Source organism: Mastigoproctus giganteus, chromosome 1, assembly GCF_048544385.1.
Source record: "Mastigoproctus giganteus isolate SK-2022 chromosome 1, ASM4854438v1, whole genome shotgun sequence".
Lineage (NCBI taxonomy): Eukaryota > Metazoa > Arthropoda > Arachnida > Uropygi > Thelyphonidae > Mastigoproctus > Mastigoproctus giganteus.
The window spans coordinates 41630458-41656964 of NC_143575.1; the positions used below are offsets into that span (position 1 = coordinate 41630458).

Here is a 26507-nt window from a genome sequence, read left to right on the forward strand (position 1 = left end):
ACCCACATTTGAGTCAAGACCCATAGGTTAGGAATTGCTGATATACATGTCTGTTGATGATTTAAGAAAAAAATGATTGATTGCATTAGCACACTTAGTAAACCTGAGGGTCAAGCAAGATGATCTTTTATTAGCCTCATTTATATATCTTACTTTTTTTTTATTAAATACATTTACATATGCAATAAAAGTATACTTTTCAAATGAAAAATTTTAAAAAAATCATGATTAACTGCTTTATTTTAACTGTGTATATTTTACATGCTCAATAATAAATAAATAAATAAATAAATAAAGGGATATTTTGATGATAGTTCTTGAATAGCAGGCATTGATTAACAATAAAAGAAAGACATAAAGGGAAGAAAGTAAATATTATGGGCAACTGTTAACTCTCCCATTATAGCTGATTATAAGTAAATGTAAAGGCATTATTTACTTTTAGTCCATTTGCAAATCTCTTGAAACTAAAAAAAAAAAAAAAATTGTTTCTAGTTATTAGTATTTTTCTAATAAAGCAGTGCACAACTGTGTTTATGCCTCTATGGGTGAATGACTGAAGCAGTTCATCTAAATGCAAGATTTTCATAGATGTAATTGCCTATTAAAGTCATTAGACATTCAGTTGCTCTTCACAATATTAAAACACACACACACACCTGATAATATGAACTTATTCCATCCTATGTTTCTCCCAGAACTGCATCTCCGACGTCAAAAAGACATTTGGAATGCAATTCTCTAAGAAAATATGCAACAATTTTATATATTTTCATATGATACACATTATTTTGAGGGGTTTTTTTTTCTGTAATTTTGAATTCTCACTCCAGATTTGTCTTATTAATCAGTTTCATATCTATTTTTATAAAATATTCCTATTTACTATATTTTATTTAATTTTCAGTGGTACCTTTTGAGGCAGGCCAGAAAAGTATGCACAGCTAATGGTCTTCCAGTTCCAACCTTACAGTGGCTTTTTAAACCAGTTGGACATAACTTTTTCCAAACAGAAAAGTGGACATACAATGAACAGCAGACTCTATTTAGCTCTCTGGAAAATCCAAGTAAATGATTGTTATCTATCATACATTTCAAACTTTAATCCAAAATAATGTGTTACTGTTGATTATTCACTTTAGTTTTCTGTACTATACCCTCCATTTAAACAAAAAAATTGTGGAATTATTAGATACATCTAAATGACTAATTCAACTCAGTTGTAATATTACTTAAGAAACAGAGGAATATTTGTTGTCATGATCAAGGTACAAACTTTTGTACTCTGTGTATTTTATAATGAAACATGTCATTATTTTATAATTATTATAGAAATTTATATTATAACATAGACATTATTAATTTACAGGTGGTATCTGCAATAAATTTAATTTTTATCCATCAAAAATTAAATTTTTGATGGAAAATTTATGTAACTCATAGTTGCAATTCAAGTTAAAAATTTAGTTCTCAAATACTGTTGTGTGTATCCTGATGAATGTCATTTCTCAGGATTGTCTGCAAACTGTACAGCCTGTGTGCTTTTTTTTTTTTTTTTTTTTTTTCCCCCAACAAATTCTCCATGCATAACTTTCCCATTGCCCTTTACTGGTTGTATGGAGTAGATTTCACCTGAAAGCCATATAAAGTCCTTTCCACAACTACATGTTGAACATCTATGACATACAGTACAGCTGTCTGGAAGTTTGCTAATGATCATGAGATTGTCTGTTGTTGTCCACAAGCAAAAATAGCAACTCCGATAATTGGCACAGAAAACTCAAGAACTCAGTCCTGTGCAGTCACCAATCATTATAAATAAGACAAAACAAAATTGCCAGGTTTATTTATTTTATTTATTTATTTTTCTTTCTTTTTTTTTTATTTTTTTATTTTGTGAAACAGAAGGTAAACAGGTTTTGTCCATTTATATTTGAACCAAAAGATTAGTGTATATCATTATAACCAATGCAAAAAGAATATATTTCTCATGGGATATTCATTGAGACTGAATATTGCTTGATGTTGTAGTTGAAACATTGTTCAAACTTGAGGACATTACTGGTTATGAGTGTAACTCTGTCTCACTTCAAGTGTCAAACATCAGACCATTTTCTAGTGCTTCCTCTGATTTTCACTGCTGAGTTGTCATTTTATGCAAACATTTAATTTCATTAGAAGATTATCCTTGATGCCATATTTTTCTAAAATTCAAAAGAGGAAGTTTCCTGCTTTGTTGTATGCATTTTCAATAACAACAAATCCTAAATACATATTGTACTGTACCCATGGCTTATTTATATCTTAGTGCAAATATTTGATCTTGGTTTTACCTCTTTAGACTATTCAACAATAGTTCTAATCCATCTTCTCTAAGGAATTTGCATAGATTTTACCTGGAACTTTAAAGAGTCAAATTCTCCTATAATTGCCACATTTAGCTTTATTTCAGCTTAATTACCACATTTGGCTTTATTTCAGCTTAATTACCACATTCGGCTTTATTTCAGCTTAATTTACACATTCAGCTTTATTTCAGCTTAATTTCCACATTCAGCTTAATAATTGAGATAATATCCAAAATTCTTCCATTTTAATCTTTTTCTCTTCTGTGATATCTTTAATACCTTTGTTTGAGAATTCATTGAAGTATTTACTCTATACTCATTGATACAGAGGGCACATTGTCAATGATGAGTACTAAACAGTACTCCTTCTCAACAACTTAGATAGGCTTCAGAGATAGTCAGGAAAGTGGTAGCTAAGGTTTATTGCTGCAAGCTGCAAGGTTATACTTTGGGGAATAGCAACTCCAAAATAACTTATATGATTGGTGGAGTTTGAATTAAAAACAGGAGAGGAAGAAAGAGATATGAGTATTATGATATGCGTGGAAGTGAAGTTCTCCAAGTAGTATAAACAGGCAGCAAAAAAGACCCATGGTGTCCCATCATTGATTTATTGAACATTTGATTATAGAGACAGGGAGGTCACAATCCTACTCTGTTGTAAGACCACATATGGAACTTTGCATTCTGGATACTGTATTCAAGTATGGAGACCATATCTAAAAGAAGATATTAAGTTTCTTGAAAGGGTTCAAAAGTAGGTTGCCTGCTTGGTGAGATATGTAAAAGGGGTGTCCATTTAAGGAGAGACCTTGAATACGTTTACAGAGCTTGGCAATAGGCACATTAGAGGGGGGGGGGAGATAGTAAATTGAATGAAGGAAAAATTTTCACTGTTATAAGTGATTTCAGAGCTATGGACCATAAATTCAAATTATGGGATAAGAGGTTTAGGCTGGATTATAGGAAGTTTTCTTTTAGCCATTGAATTGTTAATTACTGGAATAAGTTATCTCTGTGGGTAGTTGAGGCTTACAGCTTAGGTAAATTCAAAGGTCAGCTGGATAGTTACTTATGTGAGGACAACACATAGGTAGATTTTCTTTTTTCTATGTTTATATATTTTATTTTTTTATTTGTATCATTACTTTTTGTTTACTTTTTATCATTGATGATTTATTAAATTAGAATGTTATACCACATTAATGGAATCATTGCAAACTATAAGTAATCCTTAACAAGTGCTTACTGCTACCTGCATACCAGCAAAATTGAATTGTAAATAAAAAAACAAATGAAAATAAACTTAAGTTCAGAATAAATAAGTAAGTACGAGCTCTGCTCACCCAGGGAAGCACAACAGCACAGTCTCCTAGATAAGTATGGCAAATATAAGTAAGCAAATATAGATACCCTTAGAAAAAAAAGCACAAAAAATTTGAGGGAACCACAGTAACCACTTCTTTAAAGTGACATCATCCCTGTGGAAATTCTTCAAAACATCAACATTTCTGTCATGGCTTGATGACAGCAAAAGAATCATGAATGCCCCAGTGTAAACAGTCATGATAGACAACAGAAATACATTTTAAATATAGTCAATCCAATGATCAGAGAGCAACTTAACAAATTAAAAAGACAAAATGCAAATTTCTTTGTCAATCAACAGGCCAGACCAAAATACAAATATGCTATATTTATCTACTAACTAAGGTTACAAAGTAAGAAAAATTATAAATTTAATACCAAATTATTATTATTTTTTTTTTTTATTTAGAAAACAAAACAAACTCAAGAGAGAAAATGAAATTAATTAACAGCTAAGTGAGAATAGAAATAACCATATTGAAGAACATTCAATATGGGGGGAGAGGGTAGAAGAACTGAAAAAAACTGTAAACAGACTGTGTACTGTTCCACAGGGCTGAAGCCTCCTAAAAGAAGTGGCCATTGTGGTTTCCTTGAACTTTCTATACTTTTATGTTTTTCTTTCTAAGGATGGCTTTATTTGCCCATTGGGTTTATGGCAGTTGGGTTCTCTAGCTTATTTCCAGCAGCAGTTACATCATACTTATGCAGGACACTATACTGCTATACTGGATGAATGTAGGCTTCTGTTTACTTATTTATTTTGAATTTTTAAATTTCTTTTCATTTGTCTCTTTTATTTATAATTTTTTGCATACACAGGTAACAATAAGCTCTTTTTCAGCACTACTTGTCAGTGCAATGATTCTTTTAACATGGTATAATAGTGCCTGATTTAGTAAATCATCATTTGATTACACCATGTTTAGTTCAATTTAAATATTTTATTTTATTTATTTATTATTATTTATTTTGGCAGGTTCAGCAAAAGCCTCTGGCTTCCTTTCACTATATGTGTAACGTTGTGTAACGTATAGTGAAATAACACTATATGATAAAACAACTGTTATACTGCACTATTTTATTATTCTCATTTAAAATAATCAGTAGAATTTTAGTTTCCTTGTCATAAATATTTGTGAATAGATGATCAATGCATTATTCAGTCAACAAAAAGATAATTATGCGGTGGAGAAATTCAGAAACCCCAGGGGCTCACATCTGGTGGTATGGGCTTGGCACACCCAGGGTCCTCACCTGGATATCATTTTTCTTCTCTTTCTTGGTGATTCCCTTCTACTTCTGACACACTCTCTCTCTCTCTCTCTCTCTCTCTCTCTCTCTCTCTCTCTCTCTCTCTCTCTCTCTCTCTCTCTCTCTCTCAGGGTAATTCAGAAATTTTTTTTTTTTTTTTTTTTGGCTGATGCATCATAAGCCTCTCAGGCTTCCTTGCACCATATGGCTAATAATAATACTAATACTAACACAGTTGCTAGGTTTCATTTTTGCCATAATGATAGTCTTGCAGTTCACTGCATGCAAGCTGTACATAAAATATGTGCCCAGCTTTCAAATACACTTGGAAAAATATGTTTGATTACAGTTGTGGAATCGGTGCATGTAAATACATTGCTAATTATGAAAAAGATTATGGAAGCTGCATAATATTGCTTTATACTAGTTTGCTGGAGCAAACTTCTATCTGTTGTTGTGGAAGTTGATAGCTTAAATAAATTCAAAGAGGAACTGGACAAACTTTTAAAGAGAATGGATGTATGGAATTCGTTTTTTTTTTTTTGGCTGATTCTACATAAGCTCATGTGCTTGCTTTCTTGCATCACATGCCTCCATTGCTACTACTACTGTATGTTAAAATAAATAATAGCTAACAAAAAAAAAAAAAAAACAATTATGTTGGAACTGTTTGAATCAGATGTGGAGGTATGTGATATTTTTTTTTTTTTTTTTTTTTTTATGTATATTTTATCTTTTAACCTGGATCAGCAATGTGATATCGAAAATGAGAGAAAAGTTCCCCAAGCACCCTCACATTTAGGCTCTTCTTTAAATAGTGAGTTAATTCCCCACCATCTCTCTCGCTCAAATTGAGTTTATACATTTGGTACTTGAAAATCCACAGCACTTATATTGGGAAATCATGTTTTGTACCAGTAGTGATCAGTGTGTATGCATATAGTCTCCCATACCTTCATATTATAAACAAAATGGATTATGTGTGCACCAGTAACTAGAATGTCGGTGATTCCACACAGTTTTTGGGGAAGTGGATAAAAATGTAAAATTTGAAGGTGCCATATACTGTATAATGTTACTATTTTTGTTATAACTGCTTTCAGTTTCATCATCACAACGTTTACCTGTAATAGGTTTTGGCAGTCTTTTAAAATTAGACAAGCTAATCACAAGTTGGATCTCACTTCAAGCTTCAAATTTTGTTAGACATATTTTGAATGATCTGTACTAAACTTCATGTAAATCCATATGTTGTTGATAGGGGGAAAGTTCAAAATACATTGCATTTCAAATGACTTTATATCTAATTAACGAGGATATACTGTACCTTCCACCCCCCCCCCCCCATTTTTTTGTAAAGATTTCTCTTTCTTGGCCCTCTTGCACTTTTCTTTATGTCTACTAATAAGGATTTATTAGTTTCATTTGTCAATAGTGCCTTATAATATTTTTGTTTTCTTTAACTGCTTTAATTTCCTGGGTCTCCTTGGTGTTTGATAGCAGAAACCCCTCATGGGACTTGACCCCAGGAAGGGTATGGGAGGGACTTGAACCCAGAAATAGAGAAATTTTTTAATTATTATTATTTTTTTTCATGGAGATAAATGCCAGGGATTTTCATGCTTGCTATAAACAGTATATTTATTCAATGACAGAATTATTACTTGTGTAGGATAACTTGTCAGTTCACAGATTTCATCTTGGATGTTCTTTTATGGCAGCAACTATGAAATAACGTATATGACATTTGTTTGCAATTGTTAAATTAGTTAAACTTCAATAAAAAATAAATAAATTTTTATTTAATAGATAACATTAAAATTTTCAACCTAGAAAAAGCCACAATTTTTCTAATAATGTCTGATGAATATAATTTCAACTAAACCCAGCCAGATACTGTCAGTTTTTCCCTGGCCTGGCTCATGGGTTGGACAAAACCAGTTATTACACATGGAAGCCCCTTTGGCAAAGCCCAGGCCTGTGCAAACTTCTGTATAGAAGATTTTCCATCTCATTAAAAGTTTCATGTCAGATTGACAACAGTATAGCCATAAAATGTGGAACTTCATGCAGTTATTACATGTGAATGAGATTTTTTTGTTCTGTATACAGTGTAATTGAATATGTTGTCATACTAAAAGTGAATTAAATTTTGATCAGTACATGTTCATTTTCAGTTATTCGTTCTTTCAATTTTCTTTCTCTTAGCCACTGCAACCACATTTTAAAGTTAGTCAAAGGCACTTCTCTCTCTCTCTCTCTCTCTGTATGTGTAGTTTTGTCCACATGAATTAGTAAAACACATATATGTTTATTTTCAGTGGATCCACTCTCATTTGTTTCCCAAACATTTCGAGAATATCTTCTTGAAAAAACATCTTTAGCCATTGTTTCGCCGACAATGAAGCTTGACCTGCCTTTAGTAAAGAAAAGGTAAGTTTTAAATGATATTTTTAATAGTATATATAAAAATATATATTGAAATATATAATAATTCTCTCTTAAATTCTTTCTGGGAATTGATGTTCTGGAACTTATACAATTTATCTTATTTCCATTCCTGTCTAAGGCCAACCAGGCATCAACAATCTTTTCATACATATCCAGCCATCCAGTAGTGATTCCTCACTTGCTAATAACCTCGGCTTAGACTTTTTTTTTTTTTTTTGTTTTGTTTTTTTTGACAATTTAATGAACACCCTTGATAACACTGTTGTCTTCAGATTTTGTTGGCTCAATAAGCTATATAATGTAACCAGACTTTTATTTCTCTTTTTTTCCTTTTTTTTTACCATTGCAAGTTCTTAATTTATTTTTCATATCTTTGTTATTGTTAAAAATGATAATAAAAATATAAATTTATATTTGTTTTGTTATATGTGTATTGTAATTTGGTGCACTATAGTTTCATGTAAAATAAAATATAAAATGATAATAGAAAAATACTGCCAAATTTATAAACCAAAAAATAAGTGCACTTGTTTGGAAATATCATCGATTGTTTATTTTTAGTTAGAATTTTCAGCTGTGTTTTGTAAGGTATTTTCATTTATTGTTATGTGGCATCCATTGTTTTTAGAAGCCCCTCACAATTTAGAATTAGCATTAGTAGAGGCATATGATGCAAGAAAGCAAGCTTATACAGTATCAGCCAAAAAAAACTTCCGATTTTACCCATTCATTCACTGCAAAAGTTTGTCCACTTCTTCCTTGAATTTATTTAAGCTATCAACTTCCACAATGACAGATGGAAGTTTGTTCCAGCAATCAACTACCCGCTGGCTAAAGGCAAATTTCCACACATCTATTCAACAACTATCTTTTCTCGATTTCAGTTTATGCCCCCCTCAGGTTTGTAATCTGAGCAAGAGGAAGAATCCCATCAGCATTGAGTCTGCTCAATCCATTCAAGGCCTTGCACACCTCAATCAGATCACCTCGCAGGTGCCTAGTCTCCAGATTCTGCAGTTTGCAGAACTTAAGCCTTTCTTTGTAAGAGCACCCCTTTGTTCCCCTCACCAGTCTTGTTGCCCTTCTTTGTACTTGTTCTAGCAACTCTACATCCTTCATAAAATGTGGCTTCCAGAGCTGTACACAGTACTCAAGGTGTAGTCTGACCATTGTCTTATACAAGGGAATAATCACCTCCTTATTCCTGCTAGCATTTCCTGTATATCATTGACAAGACCCCCATGACCTACTCTGGCAGCCTGTCTGTACTTCTCAGAAAACTTCATATCTGACTGCACAATTATCTCCAGGGTCTCTTTCATTCTCCATTACCCTGAGTGTAACATCTCCCAGTTGGTACACTTATCTGGGGTTACTGCTACCCATATGCAGTACTTTGCATTTGTCAATGTTAAACTTCAGTTACCACTTCTCAGCCCATCTGCCCAACTTTTCCAGGTCCTGTTGCAGCAGCATACTGTCATTACTGTTATTAACAACCCTGCCAACCTTTGTGTCATCTGCAAGCTTTAACATTAAGCTTGATATATCTTCATTAATATCATTGATAAATATACAAAACAACAATGGGCCCAACACCAAACCCTGGGGGATACCACTAATAATATTAGTCCATGAAGAGCAGTGTCCATTGATTACCACTGTGTCTTCTTCTCCCACTCGACCATCCTTTTATCCATTGTAGCAACTTGTCCTTAATGCCATTCTGCTCCAATTTATACAGTAGTCTTCTATGTGCGATAGTATCAAAAGCTTTCCTGGAATCCAAGTACAGTAGGTCCTCGAGTTAACGGACTAATTGAGGGAAGGGGTGTTCGCTATTGCCGAAAGTCCGTTAAATTGAATGTATTTTAAAAACATATATTAATAACGAGCTTACAATGTACAGGATGTATTAAAATATTATTATAATGTATAAGTATGAATAAAATATTATTATAATGTACATTGAGTAATTTATTTGTAAAAGAATAAGAGAAGTTTACCTCAATATGATACATAGAACACTTTCGTATGATACTCTCCAGAAATTAAAACGAAAACAATAAAAAAAAAAATTGAGAATCTTGCATTACAGTAAGAAATAATTAACAACAATTAAAAATCAAATGAACGCAATTAAAAATCAATTTAACGCAATTAAAAATTAAGTTAAAAAATTAATTTAACGAAAAAAATGCAAAACAATTTTCCTTTCTTATGAACCAGAGCTATAATGCTAACTACATTCTACGTTGATATCAAAATTATTGATATCAATTTAGAACATATTGAGCATTATAGCTCCGATTCATACTATCAAATTGAGTAATTTTAATACATGCCATTAAAACAGCTGTTAAAAATATAAAAATAAATTTATGACAGGAACCAAACTTTATTTTAATTAAACATTTCAAAAACTATGCAATGTAACTAATGGAGTGTTTCCACCACTTTTTTAATTTTTTTTTTTCTTAAAGCTCACACAAAGTTGTTTTCAATGTGAATATTAGTTTTTTAATTTAAATCCATTTTAGAGAGGGAAAAAGACTTTAAAATTCTTAAACTCCACTGAATAAAAAACATACAAAAAACGTTAAAAAAAGATACATAATATTCAATATTAATATTAACTTACTTGAAAGAATCGCATTCAGAGTCAGAAACACTGTCATATGGAGGGAGAGGGTTCTGGTGAAACAGGTCCAGTTGATGGAGTAGTCTTGAAGAAATCATCAAGCTTCAGTTGCCTTACACCTTGGTGCTGCTTCCTTATTACTGTAGATCGAAAATCTCTAAAATGTTCCTAATAAGGAAGCACATCAGGGTCTGATGATGATTCAATATAATGTCATCCATATGTTGTCTTATAACAGACAATTTAGGATGAGGTGCAACTGATTCTTCGTCTTTGTCATCGTCCTCTTGTTCTCCATGAAGAACATTTTCCACAATCTCTCCCTCAGAAAAAAATTTGATAGCCTGGATCACCTTCATCATTTTCGAGCCACTGTTCCACATCATGAGTTGCATTTTTGTTGCCGGCCCTCAGAAGAGTGTTCCACAAATTAAATGCTTCAACTCCCTTGAAGTCCATTTCAAGTTCTACGTTGTACAACAACTTCTTCCCAGCATTAGCCGAGGTAGTAATCTTCATATCTTTCCACACAACTGCTAAGCCGACCGGGCTAGCCGGATGGGTAAAGTGCCTGCCTGACAACACAAAGGTCACGGGTTCAATTCCCACCTCGGGCTTGGATCAAAGTACTGCAAAAACCATGGGAGGTGCATTATGGTCACAGAAGCCTATGTGCCAACAACTACCAAAAAAAAAAAAAAAAAAAAACACAACTGCTAAATTGAAGATAGCAGATCTGATGTATGCATGTAAATTTTGCAGTGTCCTGGTGCTTCTTGTATCTTTTTCTGTTTCTTCCAAAACAACCATCACCTCTTCCAAAAACTTCTTATACAACCTCTTACGTGCAACAATTATACCCTGATCCATCTACTGTATCAGTTAAGTAGTGTTAGGAGGCAGAAAAACACATTTAATTCTCTCATCCCTGCTAACTAACTTCTCAGCATTAGGGTGTGCAGGTGCATTATCTAATAGTAAGACAGCCTTTCTAATAGGAAGACTATTTCATTAGAAGGAATTTTCAGCACATCTGTCTGATAGCACCGCACATCAGACAGATGTTCGAAGCTATCAGATATAAATAAGTTCCAAATTTTTCCTTTAGGACAGAAATTTTTTGTCCATTAAATCTGAAGTCCGTTAAATTGGGGTCTGCTAAATCGCGGGCCTGCTGTATATGATATCAAGATTATTTTTTGCATCTAGTTCCTTCATGACCATATCATAGTATCCAATCAAATTGGTCAGACAATACTTCCCCTTAACAAACCCATGCTGTGTCTGAACTATTACTGCAGTCTTGTCTAGGTGATCCTGTATCACCTCTTTAACCAGTGACTCCATTATTTTCCCTGGAACAGAAGTCAATCTAACAGGTCTGTAATTACTCAGTTCACCCTTTGATTCCCCTTTGTGAATTGGAGATACATTTGCACATCTCCAGTCCGTGGGGAGTTCCCCTGAGTCCAAGGGTGCTCTCATAATTATGGCTAAAGATTTGCTTACTTCCTTTGCTGCCTCCTTTAATACAACTGGATAGATCCCATCCACCACACGTGCCTTACTTATATTTAAATTCAACAATTTCTCCTCCACTTTGCCCTCAGTTATTACAAAATCATTAATCTCCCTGTTAGAGTTTAATAAGCTTCTGTCCTCCACTTCCCTACAGAATTCCTTACATCTGAATGTAGATGCAAAATACTCATTCAGTTTGTCAGCTATCTGAGCAGGATCATCAACAGTTGAACCATCGATATCAAGTGGACCCATCTGATTCATTCTCTTCCTTCTAGAGTTTATAAGTGAAGAAGTCTTTGCTGTTTTTCTTTGCATCCTTTGCCAAAGATTTCTCGTTATCTGCCTTTGCTTGCCTAACTTCCTTTGTGACTTGATTACAGACTACCTTATATCTACCATAGATTTCTGTGTCGCCTGATAATTTATATGCATCCCATGCATTTTTCTTCTCTGCCACAAGTCTCATTAGTTCATCTAACATTTGTTTGGGCCTAAACCTAGAGCAGTATTTCTTAGTTGAAACAGAAAGCCTAGTGGCTTCCAAGATTACTTCCTTGAATGCTTCCCATTTAGAATTTGCTGTTGCTAACATCATCAGTTGGTCCCACTGTATATAGAATTTAAAAACTGTCTGAGACCACTTTAGTCACCTTTACGAAAGCAAAAACCCTTCCCATTACCCCTGATGGCAGTTACATCTTTAAGTAAATCGCACATCAGTACACTGTGATCACTGCCACCTAGTGGTTCCTTTTATATGTAAATTCTTAATGCGTGAATAATCACTGCTGATAATCAGATCAAGAGTGTTACTCCCTCTGGTTGCTTCTCGAACATGCTGCTGTAGAAAACAATCATCCAATAAATCCACAAAAGTCTTGCTAGTATGCGAATGACCAACCCACAAGTTCCAGTCGATATCTGGGAAGTTGAAATCCCACATTATAAGACACTCTGATTTACTGGCCCACTCTATTTCTCTGCACAATTGCTCATTATACCCATCAGATTCATTAGGCCTATAACACACACCTATTCTCATTTTTCCTTTCCCAGTGCTTATGTCACACCAAACAGACTCAACATTGCATTGCACACCAACATCAATTGGATGCACTTCCTTAGATTTTAACTAATAGCATAGCCCCTTCTCCCTTCCTGTTCTGTCTATCCTTTCTGTACACATTGTACTCCTCAAATTCCAATTCTGCATTCCTTATATCTGTGTGACACCACATATCTGTTATCCCAACAATATCTGCCTTTGAGCACTTCAAATTCATCAAATTTATTTACTATACTCCTAGCATTGGTGTACATGCAAGTATACATGTACCTGTTCTTACTCTTAGTTACTCACACAGCCCACATATTTACTTGTTTCGTGACTTCCAGCAGTTCCTGAAATCCCCAGCAACTTGCTTTCCGGGCTACTGCTCATTCCAATAGAAGCAGTGCAAGAATCACATCCACCTCTGCCTGCGGCTACTGTTAAACTGTTAGTCTATGAATCCCCCTAAGCTAGCAGTTTTTTGATCCACCTAACATTACCTCGATAGCATTAGCAAATATTCTTGCACCCTTTCTATTTAAGTGTATCCCATTCCTGTAGAAGCAATCTCTCCTGTTAACAAGAGTTAATCTCCTGTTTCTGTTATTCATTAACATTGGTGAAGATATAACATGTTTTATGTCTGCTTACTGATGATATAAAAGGGGGTAGGGTGGTTAATAACAGTAATCAGGGCATGTCTTTAGTGGGAACTAGAGAGATTATTCAAATAACCTGAAAAATATACTACTGTCAGCTTTTTGAGTTTTGCTGAAAACATTTCAGTCATCGTTATATTTTTTACCACTTGGCAGATGTATGACAGCTAAAACTCATTCAGATTTCCTGCTATTTAGTTTTATTTCAGTATTGCTAATTACTGTATCAAAATAAATGAATGTTTTCTGTATAATCTGTGTGGCCACATAGTCAGATGAGAAACAGAAGGATGCAATTCTAATATTGCTCACTCTTTGCTGCTAGCAGTAGCCTAAATATTATAGTGAATATCATTTAATAATAAAAACACATTTTTATAAGAAACATTTTAACAGATTTTGCACTCACTTGATCACTGGTATTAGGTTAAAACTTCATGTACAGCATTTCATTATCTATGTGCCCTTGCATTATTAACCTGCTTATGCATACATACTTAACTATTATCAGTAATCATTATTATCCTTCAAACTTTAATAGATGGTATTGTCCTATTAATACTGATACTATGACTTATGTGCATATCATTTTGTTCAGCTAAAAATTTCTAGCAGTTTAATAACAATCAGAATTTCTTATTTACTATATATGCTCAAAATTGAGTTGGATGGGGTGGGGATCATATTTATTTTTATCTCATAAATCAGGATTCAAATGGAATTTGAAAGTAAATTTTTGATATCTTTAGACTAAGCAAAAACAATGGAGAACAATTTTCTCTATCTCTCTCTCTCTCTCAAAAAAAGCAGTTTTAATAGCTCTTACTTGTTAAGTGAAACAATGCACTGTATGTGTTTTGTGTTGAAAATATTATTTAGTTGATTGAGTAATACAAGTGTACATGATTCTTGCTGTTTGAAAACTATGATCATATGAGGAAAAAAGTGTTGTAGGTGTTTTGTTTATTTATTTTAAATGTGTGTTATTAGTGTAACAGTTTATGGCCATTGGATTAGAAAGAAATAACAAGACTAATCTCTCTTTCTTCTTCATAATTTTTGTTATTCAGTGGTTTTTGCATGCTGGAAACAAATGTTATCAACAAACCACTTGCTCTCTAAACAAAATTCTGCCACAGCTACATATAAAACTGGTCATAGAAGAAGGAGGCTGTTTTCAATGCATTGTTTCAAATTTTTCTGAATTGAATGATACTTTTTTGTTAGTTGTTGGCGCATCAGCTTCTGTGGCCATAATGCACCTCCCAAAATTTTTGCATTTTACTCTGATCCAAGCCCGAGGTGGGATTCGAACTCGCGACCTTTGAGCTGCCAGGCAGGCACTTTACCCACCTGGCTAGCCCAGTCAGCTTGAATGATACTAAAGTTCAAGCTAATGTTTTAGATGGACTACAAATCAGAGGGCTCCTTGAAGAAGATAATTTCATAACTTCCATATCTCAGAGAGAAGTGGAGGCTTAGTTAGCATTCAGTGGTGTTTTGAGTAACTTTGTCAGCATTTCTAAATCAAAGGACTATGTTACAGCAAGAGTGTGAAGATTTGTTTCCATACAGCCACCTTGAATACTTTCCACAGAATCTTGGTGTAGTAAGAGAAAAGGAGGGTAAAAAGGTTTCCCAAAGTCTTGATAATCCTGAAGGATTATCAAGACTTTGGACAACAACAAGCTTGCCCAATGTCAGTGTTCTTCCAATTGTAATTTTACTTCTCAATTGCTTATTTGCATTGATGAACTTTGTTCTGGAAAATTATTTCTTTCTAGAGACATGCCACTGTTGCATTTTATTAAAATGATTTGTATCTCTTCGTTTGGTACTAAATGTCCAGTTGTCTGTTAAACTCTTAATCAGATTTGATAGAACAGTAAACTCCCATTATAGTGCTTTTGGAGGGACTGACCCTGGAAAACACAACCAGAGAAAAACTTTGTTGGAAATAGCTTTGTCTTGCAAGTAAGACACTGATGAGAAATGGCAAATGATGAAAGAAAGCAAGATTTTATATATATATATATATATATATATTTTTTTTTTTAAAACCCCAAACACGAGAGGTATTAGAACCTATAGTACTTAGTACCGTGCTTGGGTTGAAGGTTGAGAAGACGAAAGAAGATATTTGTTGACATTGGACTTGAACCTCTGTAGACTGTAATTTTCAGGAAATACGTACGAAGGAAGGTTGTTCCAGAAAACAGCAGTTCAATGAATAAACGAGGAAGATGAAAAGTTCATTCTGTGAGTTTGAAGTTGGACAGTAAATGGATGTTGGCTGGTGGCTGCACGTGTTTGGACTGTTTTGAAAGAGAGAGAGTGAGAATTATAGAAGCCAATTCAGAAGAACAGTGCCCATGGAAGTATCTGTAGAAGAGGCATGTAGTACATCTATGAGACAGCGAGTGGAGAGACTCTGTTAGAGATGAATCATTAATTAACCTAACTGCCCTCTTCTGAATGGAATCAAGAAGCCTGAGAGAGGTTTTGGGGCACCACCCAAGATGTGGGAACAATATTCCATGGCAGGGCGGATTTGGGATTTATACAGAATGAGCAGCTGTTTGGAAGAAAAGTAATGCCGAGAGCGAAAGAGAAAACCAAGTTTTTTAGATGCAAAGGAAGCAATATTTGTAATGTGCTTGTGCCAAGAGAGATTAGAAGTCAGGGTAATCCCCAAAAGAGATATATCATTTTGCCTAGAAATCGGAGTGTCACTAAAGATAAGCATAGGAGCAGAAGAATCCTTTTTGCGAGATATAAGACAAGACTGAGTTTTAGAAGGGTAGAAACCAACTAAGTTGTCTTTGCCCCACTGGAGAATTACCTGAAGATCGGCATTTAAGGAATTGGTAGCAGATTTTTGAGAAGTTGAAGCTGATTGAGCAGTGCAAGGTTTCTCAAAATGGAAAGTGGAATGCAATGTGCTGTCATCGGCAAAACTATGGATAGGATTTCCGGTCAATGGAAGAAGGTCATTAATATACAAGAGGAAAAGAGTGGGGGAAAGAACTGAACCTTGGGGGACACTGGCATTAGTGGAGAAGTTAGAAGACAGAGAACCATCTACCATCACCCTCAGTGAGCGATCAGAGAGAAAACTGGATAACCAATTACAAAAAACAGTTGGCAAACCATAAGATGGAAGCTTGTTTAGAAGACCTTTATGCCAAACTCGATCGAAAGCCTTTGAGATGTCAAGAGCAACTACTTGTTTCACCGAACCTTTCCATTGAATTAGTCCATAAATGGGTAAGATAAGCCAGAATATCACCAGAGGATCGACACTGACGGAATCCATACTGGCGATCATTGATCAGACGGAAGGTTTCTAGGTAGTTTAAGAGTTGGCTGTTAATTGATTTCTCCATTACTTTAGAAAGAGTAGAAGTAATTGCAGTGGGACGATGATGGGATGGATTTGTCACCCTTTTTAGGAACTGGCTGGATGTGAGCAAATTTCCAAGCAGAAGGAAAAACACCTTTGGAATAAGAAAGTGAAAAAAGGCGGCAAAAAATAAGAGTAAGTTCAGGAGCACAGGTTTTGAGAACAAGTTGAGAAATACCATCGGGACCTGGAGCTTTCTTAGCATCAAGATTCGTCAAAATCCTTCTGACATTCTTTTGACAGAAGACCACAGGATGCATTGAATGGAGCGTGTTGGGAATGGTGGGAGGTGTTTTACCAAGATCATTAATACATGAGTTGGAAGAAAAATGGGATGCTACCAGGTCGGCTTTATCCTTGGTTGAAGTGACAACGGAACCATCTGGTTTGGACAGAGGTGGGAGCAGAGATGGGCAAAAGTTGCAGCCAATAGCTTTGGCAAGAGACCAGAATGCTCATCTACCATTAGGGCAAGAAGCAAGTTTTCTACTCTTAGCCTGTTCAAACTCTAGTTTGGACTGATTAATGACTGCTTTACATTTGTTGCGAGCTTTGGTGTAGGCAGAAAATGAAACTGAAGAATTAGAAACAAGCCAATTACGATATGCAGCATTCTTCTCTTGAACAGCCTTAGCACATTTATTGGAAAACCAAGGTTTAGATAAAGGACGAGATTTTAAAGTAGAGTGTGGGATAAAGGATTCCATTCATGCAAGAATAATTTCCCTGACACGATCTGAGCAAATGTTGACATCAGAAGTTTTGAAACAGTAATCCGACCAAGGAAAAGAAGAAAAGAAATCTCGCAGGTCATCCCATTTTGCATTCTTGTAATGCCAAACAACACGAGGTTGGGAATAGCCATGCGATAAAGGCTCCATTGGAGAAGAGACAATCACCAAGTTGTGATCTGAATTGCCTAAAGGACCTCTTACTTCAACCATGTACTTAGAAGGGTTGTTTGTGAGAAAAAGATCAAGCGTGTTGGCTGTATGATTAGGATTGTCCGGTATTCTTGTAGGTAAATGAACAATCTGTACAAGGTCATTAGTAATTGCAAAAGCCTCAGCATCTCGACCAGCTGGGTCGGTGTGACTAGAAAATGGAAGCCAGCTGGAGTTGTGAACATTAAAATCACCAAGGAAAATTATATAGTATCAGCCAGAAAAAAAAAAGGGGGGGGGACAGTTTACCCATTCCATACCGTCCAAGAATTTGTCCTTTGGACAAGTTCTTGGACGGTATGGATGGGTGATCTGTTTCCCTTCATGTGTGCAGTCTCAGCAAGTGGAAGAATACTATTAGCATTCAGCTTAATCAATTCAAGGCTTTAAATGCCTCAATCAGATCTCCCTGCAGGTGCCTGGTCTTGAGATGCTGTTTGTTGGGAGTCTTGGGAAAAATAATTTTGCAGTGGTACTCTGGTCTATTTAGCTGAAATGAAAGATGCAGTTTAAAAAGATTAGTGAATGATTGATTAGAAATTGGAACTGGATGAGAGACTTTTCAGAGGGTCAACAGTAGAGGAAGAAGTAAATAGCACTTGTGGCAGATGTGAAAATCAGGATTCTGGTATGCACAAATATGATCAGGTAGAAAGTTGAAGAAATGTTGATATACATAGTTTTTACAGAATCTGTGCTGAACTGCAGTAAAACATTGTCAGAACAACAGACAAATACACAAGGTGAAATGATAGAACTGTAAATAAATTCTGGGTTAGGCAAAAGTTGGTGATTAGAATCCTTTCTGTGCATTCGAAATAGTTTATACTTTTTTGTAGTAACCAGTTCATAGTTCTCATGAGATTAATTATAGCAATTTGCCATTTGAGAAGGTTGAATAATAAACAGTTACAGCTATGTAGAGATTTTTAAGATATGATATTTTTGACATTTTTCAAAGCTTTGCTGGAGGAAGTACTGACAACATCACAGTGCTCTCTGAGAGAATTTAGTTCATTGAAGAAGCACCTTCGGCTAAGTGACAGACTACACCTCTGTTAGAACTGACATTCAAAGTAATATCAGTATTAAATGAACAAAAATTTGCAGAATAAGTGGAACATTTAGAGATGGAAAGGCAGTCTCCAGACTTCTAACAGTTATGAGCTCTTCCAGATAGCTTGTGATTAGCAGAAATATGACTATTAACTACAACATACAGATGCTAACAGATATATATTCATCTGGCAGCATCTTGATATATATTCATCTTGAATAGAGTCACAGATGAGAATGATGATATCCAAAGAAATAAAGATAATACTAGGAAAACAGATACCATGCAAGTGATTAACTAAAATTTGTCTTGTATATTTATCAGGTTAATTTCGTAAACAAAATTTGCCTAATATCATTTAAATATGAGTTAATCTTAGTTGAGAGAGTGATTAAACAGTACATGTGACATGCAGTGAATCATAAATTAGGCCTAATAATATTGTGAAAGTAAATCTGCAAAACTATCAAAATTTCTTAAAAATTTGTAAAGAGGTAAGGAATAACTTTCTATTAAATACTATAGAATAACAGAATTAAGTTTAGAACACTAAATACTTTTCAGAGGTTAATAAAAGCACACTAAAAACATCAACCATATGAATAGGACCAAGAGACCAGAAGAAAAGAGCATTAAAAGCAGGATAATGCTATAAGTGAGAGCATTAAAAGCAGGATAATACTATAAGTGAGAGAATTACATTTATACTGTGGCATGACCACATAAGTCAGTTGTTGTTGTTGTTGTTTGGTTTTTAGGAGCATTAGCAACTAAGGCCATATTGCTCCAGGATATGCGGTAGTCATTCCTTAACCTTTCCGCATCCTCCGTATTTGGTGGTGACGGGCTCGAACCCCGGTCTAATCAAGAAGCGTGTGCTACGCACTGCTGCTCCTTCCCACCTGGCTACGGAGGCGCACATAAGTCAGGTGTTTATGATCAGTCAGTTTGATAATGAATAGTCATTAACATATTTGACAGCCATGGGGGTTCAAACCATGTTCTACTCAAATGTATGTTCTACCTGCATTGACCACTCAGCTATGTCAGGCCTGCACTTTGGTTTTAGATGATAATTCTTCAATACAATTGTTAAGAAGAGGAACTAATAACAAGGAGCGAAAAAAAATACAGTAAAATAAATAGTGTATAGACTAAAGGCCTTAATTTCTTTCCTCTCCCAGTGAGGGGAGTTGCAATGGAATCTCCAGGTCTAATTGAATTTGTAGGTGGTAACCCCTGTAAGAAGTAAATAGAAATATATAACAACATATGAAGAGAGACTTTTAGAGTTTCGAAGCCTACTGGTTTCTCATCAGCTGGTGGGTGATCTCTATTCTTCTGTCACTTGATCAAAAGAGATAAGTTAGCCAAAAAAACAGCTGTCCTGGCAGATTTTTAAATGTGTAGGTAATTCAGCTATTCTGGATGTGTTATACAATTTAAAAAGATATTAGCAATCATGAATAATGGTATTTGCCTTTAGGTTGAACATAAGACCAAACTTTAGTACTAAGTACTCCATTTTAAGCAAGATCAGAAAGAATTTCTTGATTGAAATCAAACACAGGTAGAATGTACAAATTTCGATTTGAATTTAGCTATTGTGTTGAAACACAGCCAGGCCTTGCATAACGCTAGTTTGATTAATGCGTTTTTCAATTACTGCTATTTGGAAAAATTATACCACTTTTCACTTTACACAATTCATATTTCCAGTTAACGGGATCTTTTTTATATATGATGAAAAAGATTTGAATCGTGCGCTAAGCTTACTGCTCATCAGACGGGCAATAAACAAGCATTTGCTCACTTCAGTGTGTTCCATCGACCATTGGAAGCGGACATGTTACTTGTTTGTCTCCCTCTAATAAAGTCATGTTCAGACTTGCATTTAAGAATTCCAATTTTTAAATGCAAAAAAAAAAAATTTTTTTAAATTTTAAATGAGCCAGATGAAAATGTTACCACAAAGGTCATATAGGTAAAAGAACTAGATGAAATATTTTGTATTGCAGAGAACCTCAAACCTTTTGTTCAGGGTTCTCTACAATATTTATTTTGCCAGAGCCTAGAGAAGATTGTCATCTGCTATCAGAAATTGATTGAAGAAAAAAAGAAAGCCAACACTGTTCAAACGACTTTGTTCAAATATATCTGTAACAAATAGTTTCTTCATTGTGTATTTTATGCAATAAACATTTAATTCTGTAATTATTTTCATTATCTTTCACATGGTATACAGTTAAAAAGTTATTTAAAAGGTATTTTTGAAATTCTTTATGGACATTCATGAAGATCACAGACCAATTATAATTTTCCCTATTGAAGGGCATGATTTTTTGTAAGTATAAAATTACTGAAAATTCCAGATGCTTCAACACATAAATTGTTTTTCTAATTTAAATTAAACTTGAATGTTGTTTGCCAGAGACTTCTGTCAAAGACCCTTCATTATTTACTAATTGATATTTACAAAGGTCTAATTGGTATTTACATGCTGAATAAGTATAGCATTATCTTTAAATTAGCATCCTAATCTCACTTAATTAATGTGGGACTTATTGTAATAAAGAATTAACTTATAATTGATGCTAAAAAAACCTTGTTATTGCAATTAATTACTTGGAATAATTAATGAAATTATGATGCTGTATTTATCTTGCATGTAAAGTAGCCCTTTGTAAGTAACTGCTGACAAAGACTTGGGGAAGTGTGGTAACATTTGATTTTAATTGAAATTTAACATAGGGTAACATTGCAAGTTACTCCATTAAATGCATACAAGAGTTTATGCAGTAAAACGTGTTCTTAAGTAAAAAATAATAATATCGTTACATTTATTGATTGTTATAAATCATATTGACCTGTCACATATAACTAAGGCAAAATTGAATTCTTTTAGAGGACAGCCACCAGGCACAAATGTTCTGCATTGCATAGAATTGCTAACAGACGCCTGTCGTGCTGCAGGAAGTCCCAGAACATTAGCTGTTGCAATTGGCTCAAGCACTATAAAAGTTCACAGTGAAGATCATGTTGCACACTGGTGGACCTCTGTCTTGACAATAGCAGCGCATTGGCTCTTAGGAGATGATGAAAAAGCAGAGGCACTCTACAGTACTGTAAATTCTTTTCCAAGAGAATTATCCTCTGTTCAGTAAGTGCAACTTCATTTACTTAATAATCCTACATTTTTAAGTTTATTGTGCATTAATGCAATTTTAATTATTTTTAGTTTATGTTTGTGTCAATTTAATGAAAACTTCCATATCCATACTACTTTTCTTAACCATCGTAAATCTATCAGGTGTAATAGAAAAGTTACGTAAGCAGGCATGTTGTACTATATTCAACATTCCATAATCTTGGGAAAAAAATGGCAAGAATAGTTTAAAATGCTGCACTTAATAATTCTTTTCATTATCCCGACACTACATTAAGTATATTCTCGATTTACAGGCTAACTGTAGGGGGGGGGGTGTCTAATATCGGCGAATGTCCATAATATAGCATCTGTATGAAACCAAAAGTCTGTTAAATAAATGATATTAGCATTAGCATTGCTAATGCTAATACCATTTATTTAAGTAATGTATCATGCATTATAAAATAATAATAAATAATAATAATTTACTTATTTCTCTATCAAGAAAATCTCCAGAAAAAGCCGCTGCATTCAGCAGCAATCAATTTGGCTTTCGGAGGAATAGATCATCTTTAGATCTTATGGTAAAGGCGGAATCAAACATAAGAAATGCGTTTATTAGAAATCAACATCTGGTCATGGTTTGTCTTGACATAGAAAAAGCTTTCGATACCACATGGCGTTATGGAATCCTAAAGGATCTCTATACTATTGATATGAGAGGCCATTTACCATCTTTTATCGAAAACTTCCTTCGCCACAGGTCTTTCCAAGTCCGATACCATCAGGCTCTGTCACAAACATACATACAAGAAGAAGGAATCCCACAAGGCTCTGTACTCAGTGCCACTTTATTTGCAATGCGAATCAACAATATCACAAACAGAATTCCAAACACTGTCGACTCATATCTCTACGCTGATGACCTTACCTTATCCTGTCATTCCCAGAATATGAATTATATCGAGAGGCACCTACAAATATCAATAAATAATATTGAACTGTGGATGACCCAAAATGGATACAAGCTATCAAAGCAAAAGTCTACAGCTATCCACTTCTGCAACAAGCGCAAAATCCATCCAGATCCTGAGCTACTCTTGGACAGTCATCCTATTCCAATCATGAACAATATTCGTCTCCTAGGACTAATTTTCGATAAGAAGCTAAATTTCCAAGACCACATCAAAAACCTACGAACTACTTGCATCAAGAAAATGAACATACTCAGGGTAATCTCCAGTACATCATGGGGTGCAGACCGTTACACTTTGCTCCGTCTATACAGATCCATAATTAGATCTCGGCTGGATTATGGAGCACCTGTTTATAGCTCTGCTAGAGAGAGTACCTTAGCTCGTCTTGCTCCCATCCAACACACTGCTCTTAGGATTGCTCTAGGTGCATACAGAACATCGCCAGTTCAAAGTCTGTATGTTGAGGCCCACGAACCTCCACTGAATATCAGAAGAAAGATGTTATTGATGACATACTCTGTTAAAATTAAAAGTCACCCCACACATCCTATTTGGCCACTACTACATGATCCTCAGTACATAATCCACTATGCAAACAAACCAAGAACAATTCGGCCTACTGGTATCAGATTCCAAAATCTAACAGAATGCTGGAATATTCAACTTCATAATATTCTCAGTGAGTTAAGAGATCCAGACCCTCCGTGGATTACCTTCACGCCTTCTTGTGATGATTACTTTGAGCAGTGGGGAAAAGGTGCTATATCAGATATCAACATCCAACAGCTACATCTTGTCCATACACAGAATTATTCCCTCTTTACTAAGATCTATACTGATGGCTCTAAGTCTGGTAATAAAGTGGGTGCAGCTGCTGTCTTCCCTAACAGAACTATTTCAATTACACTTCCTGCAGAATGCAGCAGTTATACTGCTGAACTTCATGCCATCAAGCTTGCCTTGGAACATATTTCACTCCTGTCAATCAATAAAAGCATCATATATACGGATTCCAAAAGTGCTCTCTCAGTTCTCAAAAACACGACACCTCACAATCCTTTGCTAAAAATCTTAAGACATGCGCTGATACGTCTTCACGAACATCAGCAAACTGTTGTCTTCTCTTGGATTCCAGGTCACAGCGGTATTAAAGGAAATGAATGCGCAGATAATGCTGCAAAACATCCCTCCAGCATAAATTCAACAAATGACCTTGTCCCGTATACTGATTGTAGATGCAATATCCAAAAAAAATGTATGGAGCAGTGGGCACTTATGTGGAGAAATCAAACACAGAACAAGCTGTTTCAGCTGAAACCTGAACCACAATTATGGAATTCCAGCCTGCGTAAAAATAGAAAAGAAGAAGTAATTCTAGCCAGAAGCCGAATAGGCCATACTCACCTCACTCATCTTTCTTTGCTCACAGGAAACGATCCTCCGCAGTGTACGCACTGCTTGAAACCACTGACTGTAAAGCATATACTCATTGAATGTAGCTTGTTTAATAATGTCCGACAGTGTATTTTCAGCTCCTTGTCAAATTTACAAGAACCGTTGTCACTCAGCCGCATAATAGGTAATAATGCAAACCTCTCCGAATTCTTTTTGTACCTGAAACGAATTCAAATGTATGATAAATTTTAACTGCTCCCAGAGCAGTCATCACATACAGCTTCACTACCTTTGGTAGGCGCAATATGGCCAAAGTAGCCCTTGCGCCAGAAACTCCCATAACAACAACAACAACAACTATCAAGAAAAAAAATCTGAACATCATTTGCTGATGAGGTGCTAGGTTGATGTGACACAGGTTTTGGTTGGCTAATTGACTTGAAGAAAGCATGCAGTTTCAGCTGTGCTTTGGAAGTTTGGTGCTTACGAATAATAATCTCTTTGAAAGCTCAGAAGTGAGAGTAGTACAGCAGAATTTCATCTGTACTATTCCTTTATTGACTCATCAGCTGATGAGTCAATAAAGGTTGATCAAGTCATCAAGATGAGATCTTAATTCAGACAGCTTGATTTTGCAAATTGGTGGCCCTTCTTCCACATCAACATTGCTTTCTTCGTCTGTTTTATCGTGAGCCATAACTTCAGATATCTTCCTCTCTGTCATCATTTGATATCCAGGATCACCCTTGTCTTCCTCTAACCACTGTAAGATAGTATCTTCTTTTTCACCAGCAATTCTTAATTGTCCTGTGAGTCACTGACTTCACAACTTTCGAATTGTAAATTGACATCCATGTTATTTAAAAATTTTTCCCAGCCATTTTCAAGTGTTTGGCTCTTTATTGCTGTCCAAGCTGCTGCAAAGCTGAAAATTGCAGATTTCAGGTGTAATTCCTCAGATTTTGTAATGTAAATTACCCTCTTGTGTCTTCACTTTCATCTGTTTTATCTTCAACCATCACTTCTTCCAAAAACCTTTTCCTGTAGATTCTTTTCTTTGCAAGAATTATCCCCTGATTCAAGGGCTGGATGATGGATGTCGTATAACATCTATAATTCCCATCTTGGGTGCCCAAAACATCTTTCCAATGGATTGAGCAGGAATGTTTTCTAATAGTAAAAGAGCTTTTATGTTTTGTGATGGTTTGACCTTGTCCTCAATTTGATATCTTTTTACTTCTGGAGAAAAATGTTCACGAAAAATGTTCACGAAAAATGTCTGACATAAACCATACTTTTTTTTATAATTATAATATGACTGGTAGTTGGCTCATACAATCTTTCAGGACTCTTGGGTGATGCGACACTCCAACAATAATTGGAATTAATCGATGTGAACCATCAGTGTTTGAGGTGCCTCCGTAGCCAGGTGGGAAGGAGCAGCAGTGCGTAGCACACGCTTCTTGATTAGACCGGGATTTGAGCCCGTCACCACCAAATACGGAGGATGCGGAAAGGTCAGGGAATGACCACCGCATATCTCAGAGCAGTATGGCCTTAGTTGCTAATGCTCCTAAAAACCAAATAACAAGCATCAGCGTTTGCACAAAGTGCTGCAAAGATCCTCACCTTACTTATTTTTCTTGCAGGAATTGACTTTTCATTCCTATGGTCTTGGGTGTTTTCTGAATGTGAATGCCAAAATAAACCAGTCTCATCTGCATTGTAGATTTGACACTAAAAAATTTTCATCATCTATTATTTTCATCAAAAATTGATGAAAATAATAGATGATGCTGCTTGTGATTTCAAGTGAAAACCCAAGAGACTCAAATGTTATGTTAAATGTAGGCCTTCTGTCATCTGTAAATCCAGTCGAAGAGCTTGTATAACTGAGACCCTTCTTGGGAGAGAAATGGTTCTCTTTTTTTGTCAGCTATTAGGGGTTCAGCAGCACACACACACACAAGCAAAAAGCTATAAAATACAGTTGTTGCATTAAATAACGATGTGCACAATTTACCTGATACAGTGTATGATGCGGTTTATATAAAATAAAACTGCACAAATCAGTAAAGTGTTTATTATTATTATTTTTTTAAATTCTGTATATTTTAAATAATCATTCTAAGGTTAGAAACTGGTGAATATGGCAGAAACCTTTGGATAATGTGATGTGGAAGATGGTAATACATGCCTTGAAATACGATATATAGTTCTATACAGGGTGTTTCAGTTAAACGTTTCAGAACTTCTAAGAGGGGTAGGGTACATCCTGACAACTCGA

General features: G+C 35.1%; 1 protein-coding gene across 1 annotated transcript in view; it reads left to right on the top strand.

The window, feature by feature from the left end:
* The window catches only part of SREBP (Sterol regulatory element binding protein), a 127336-nt gene that overhangs the window by 73239 nt on the left and 27590 nt on the right, over positions 1–26507 (top strand). The window contains exons 10-12 of the mRNA XM_090372392.1: positions 908–1067; positions 7292–7403; positions 21606–21860. Coding sequence (XP_090228518.1) covers positions 908–1067; positions 7292–7403; positions 21606–21860 — 527 coding nt within the window. The remainder of the gene's footprint in view (positions 1–907; positions 1068–7291; positions 7404–21605; positions 21861–26507) is intronic.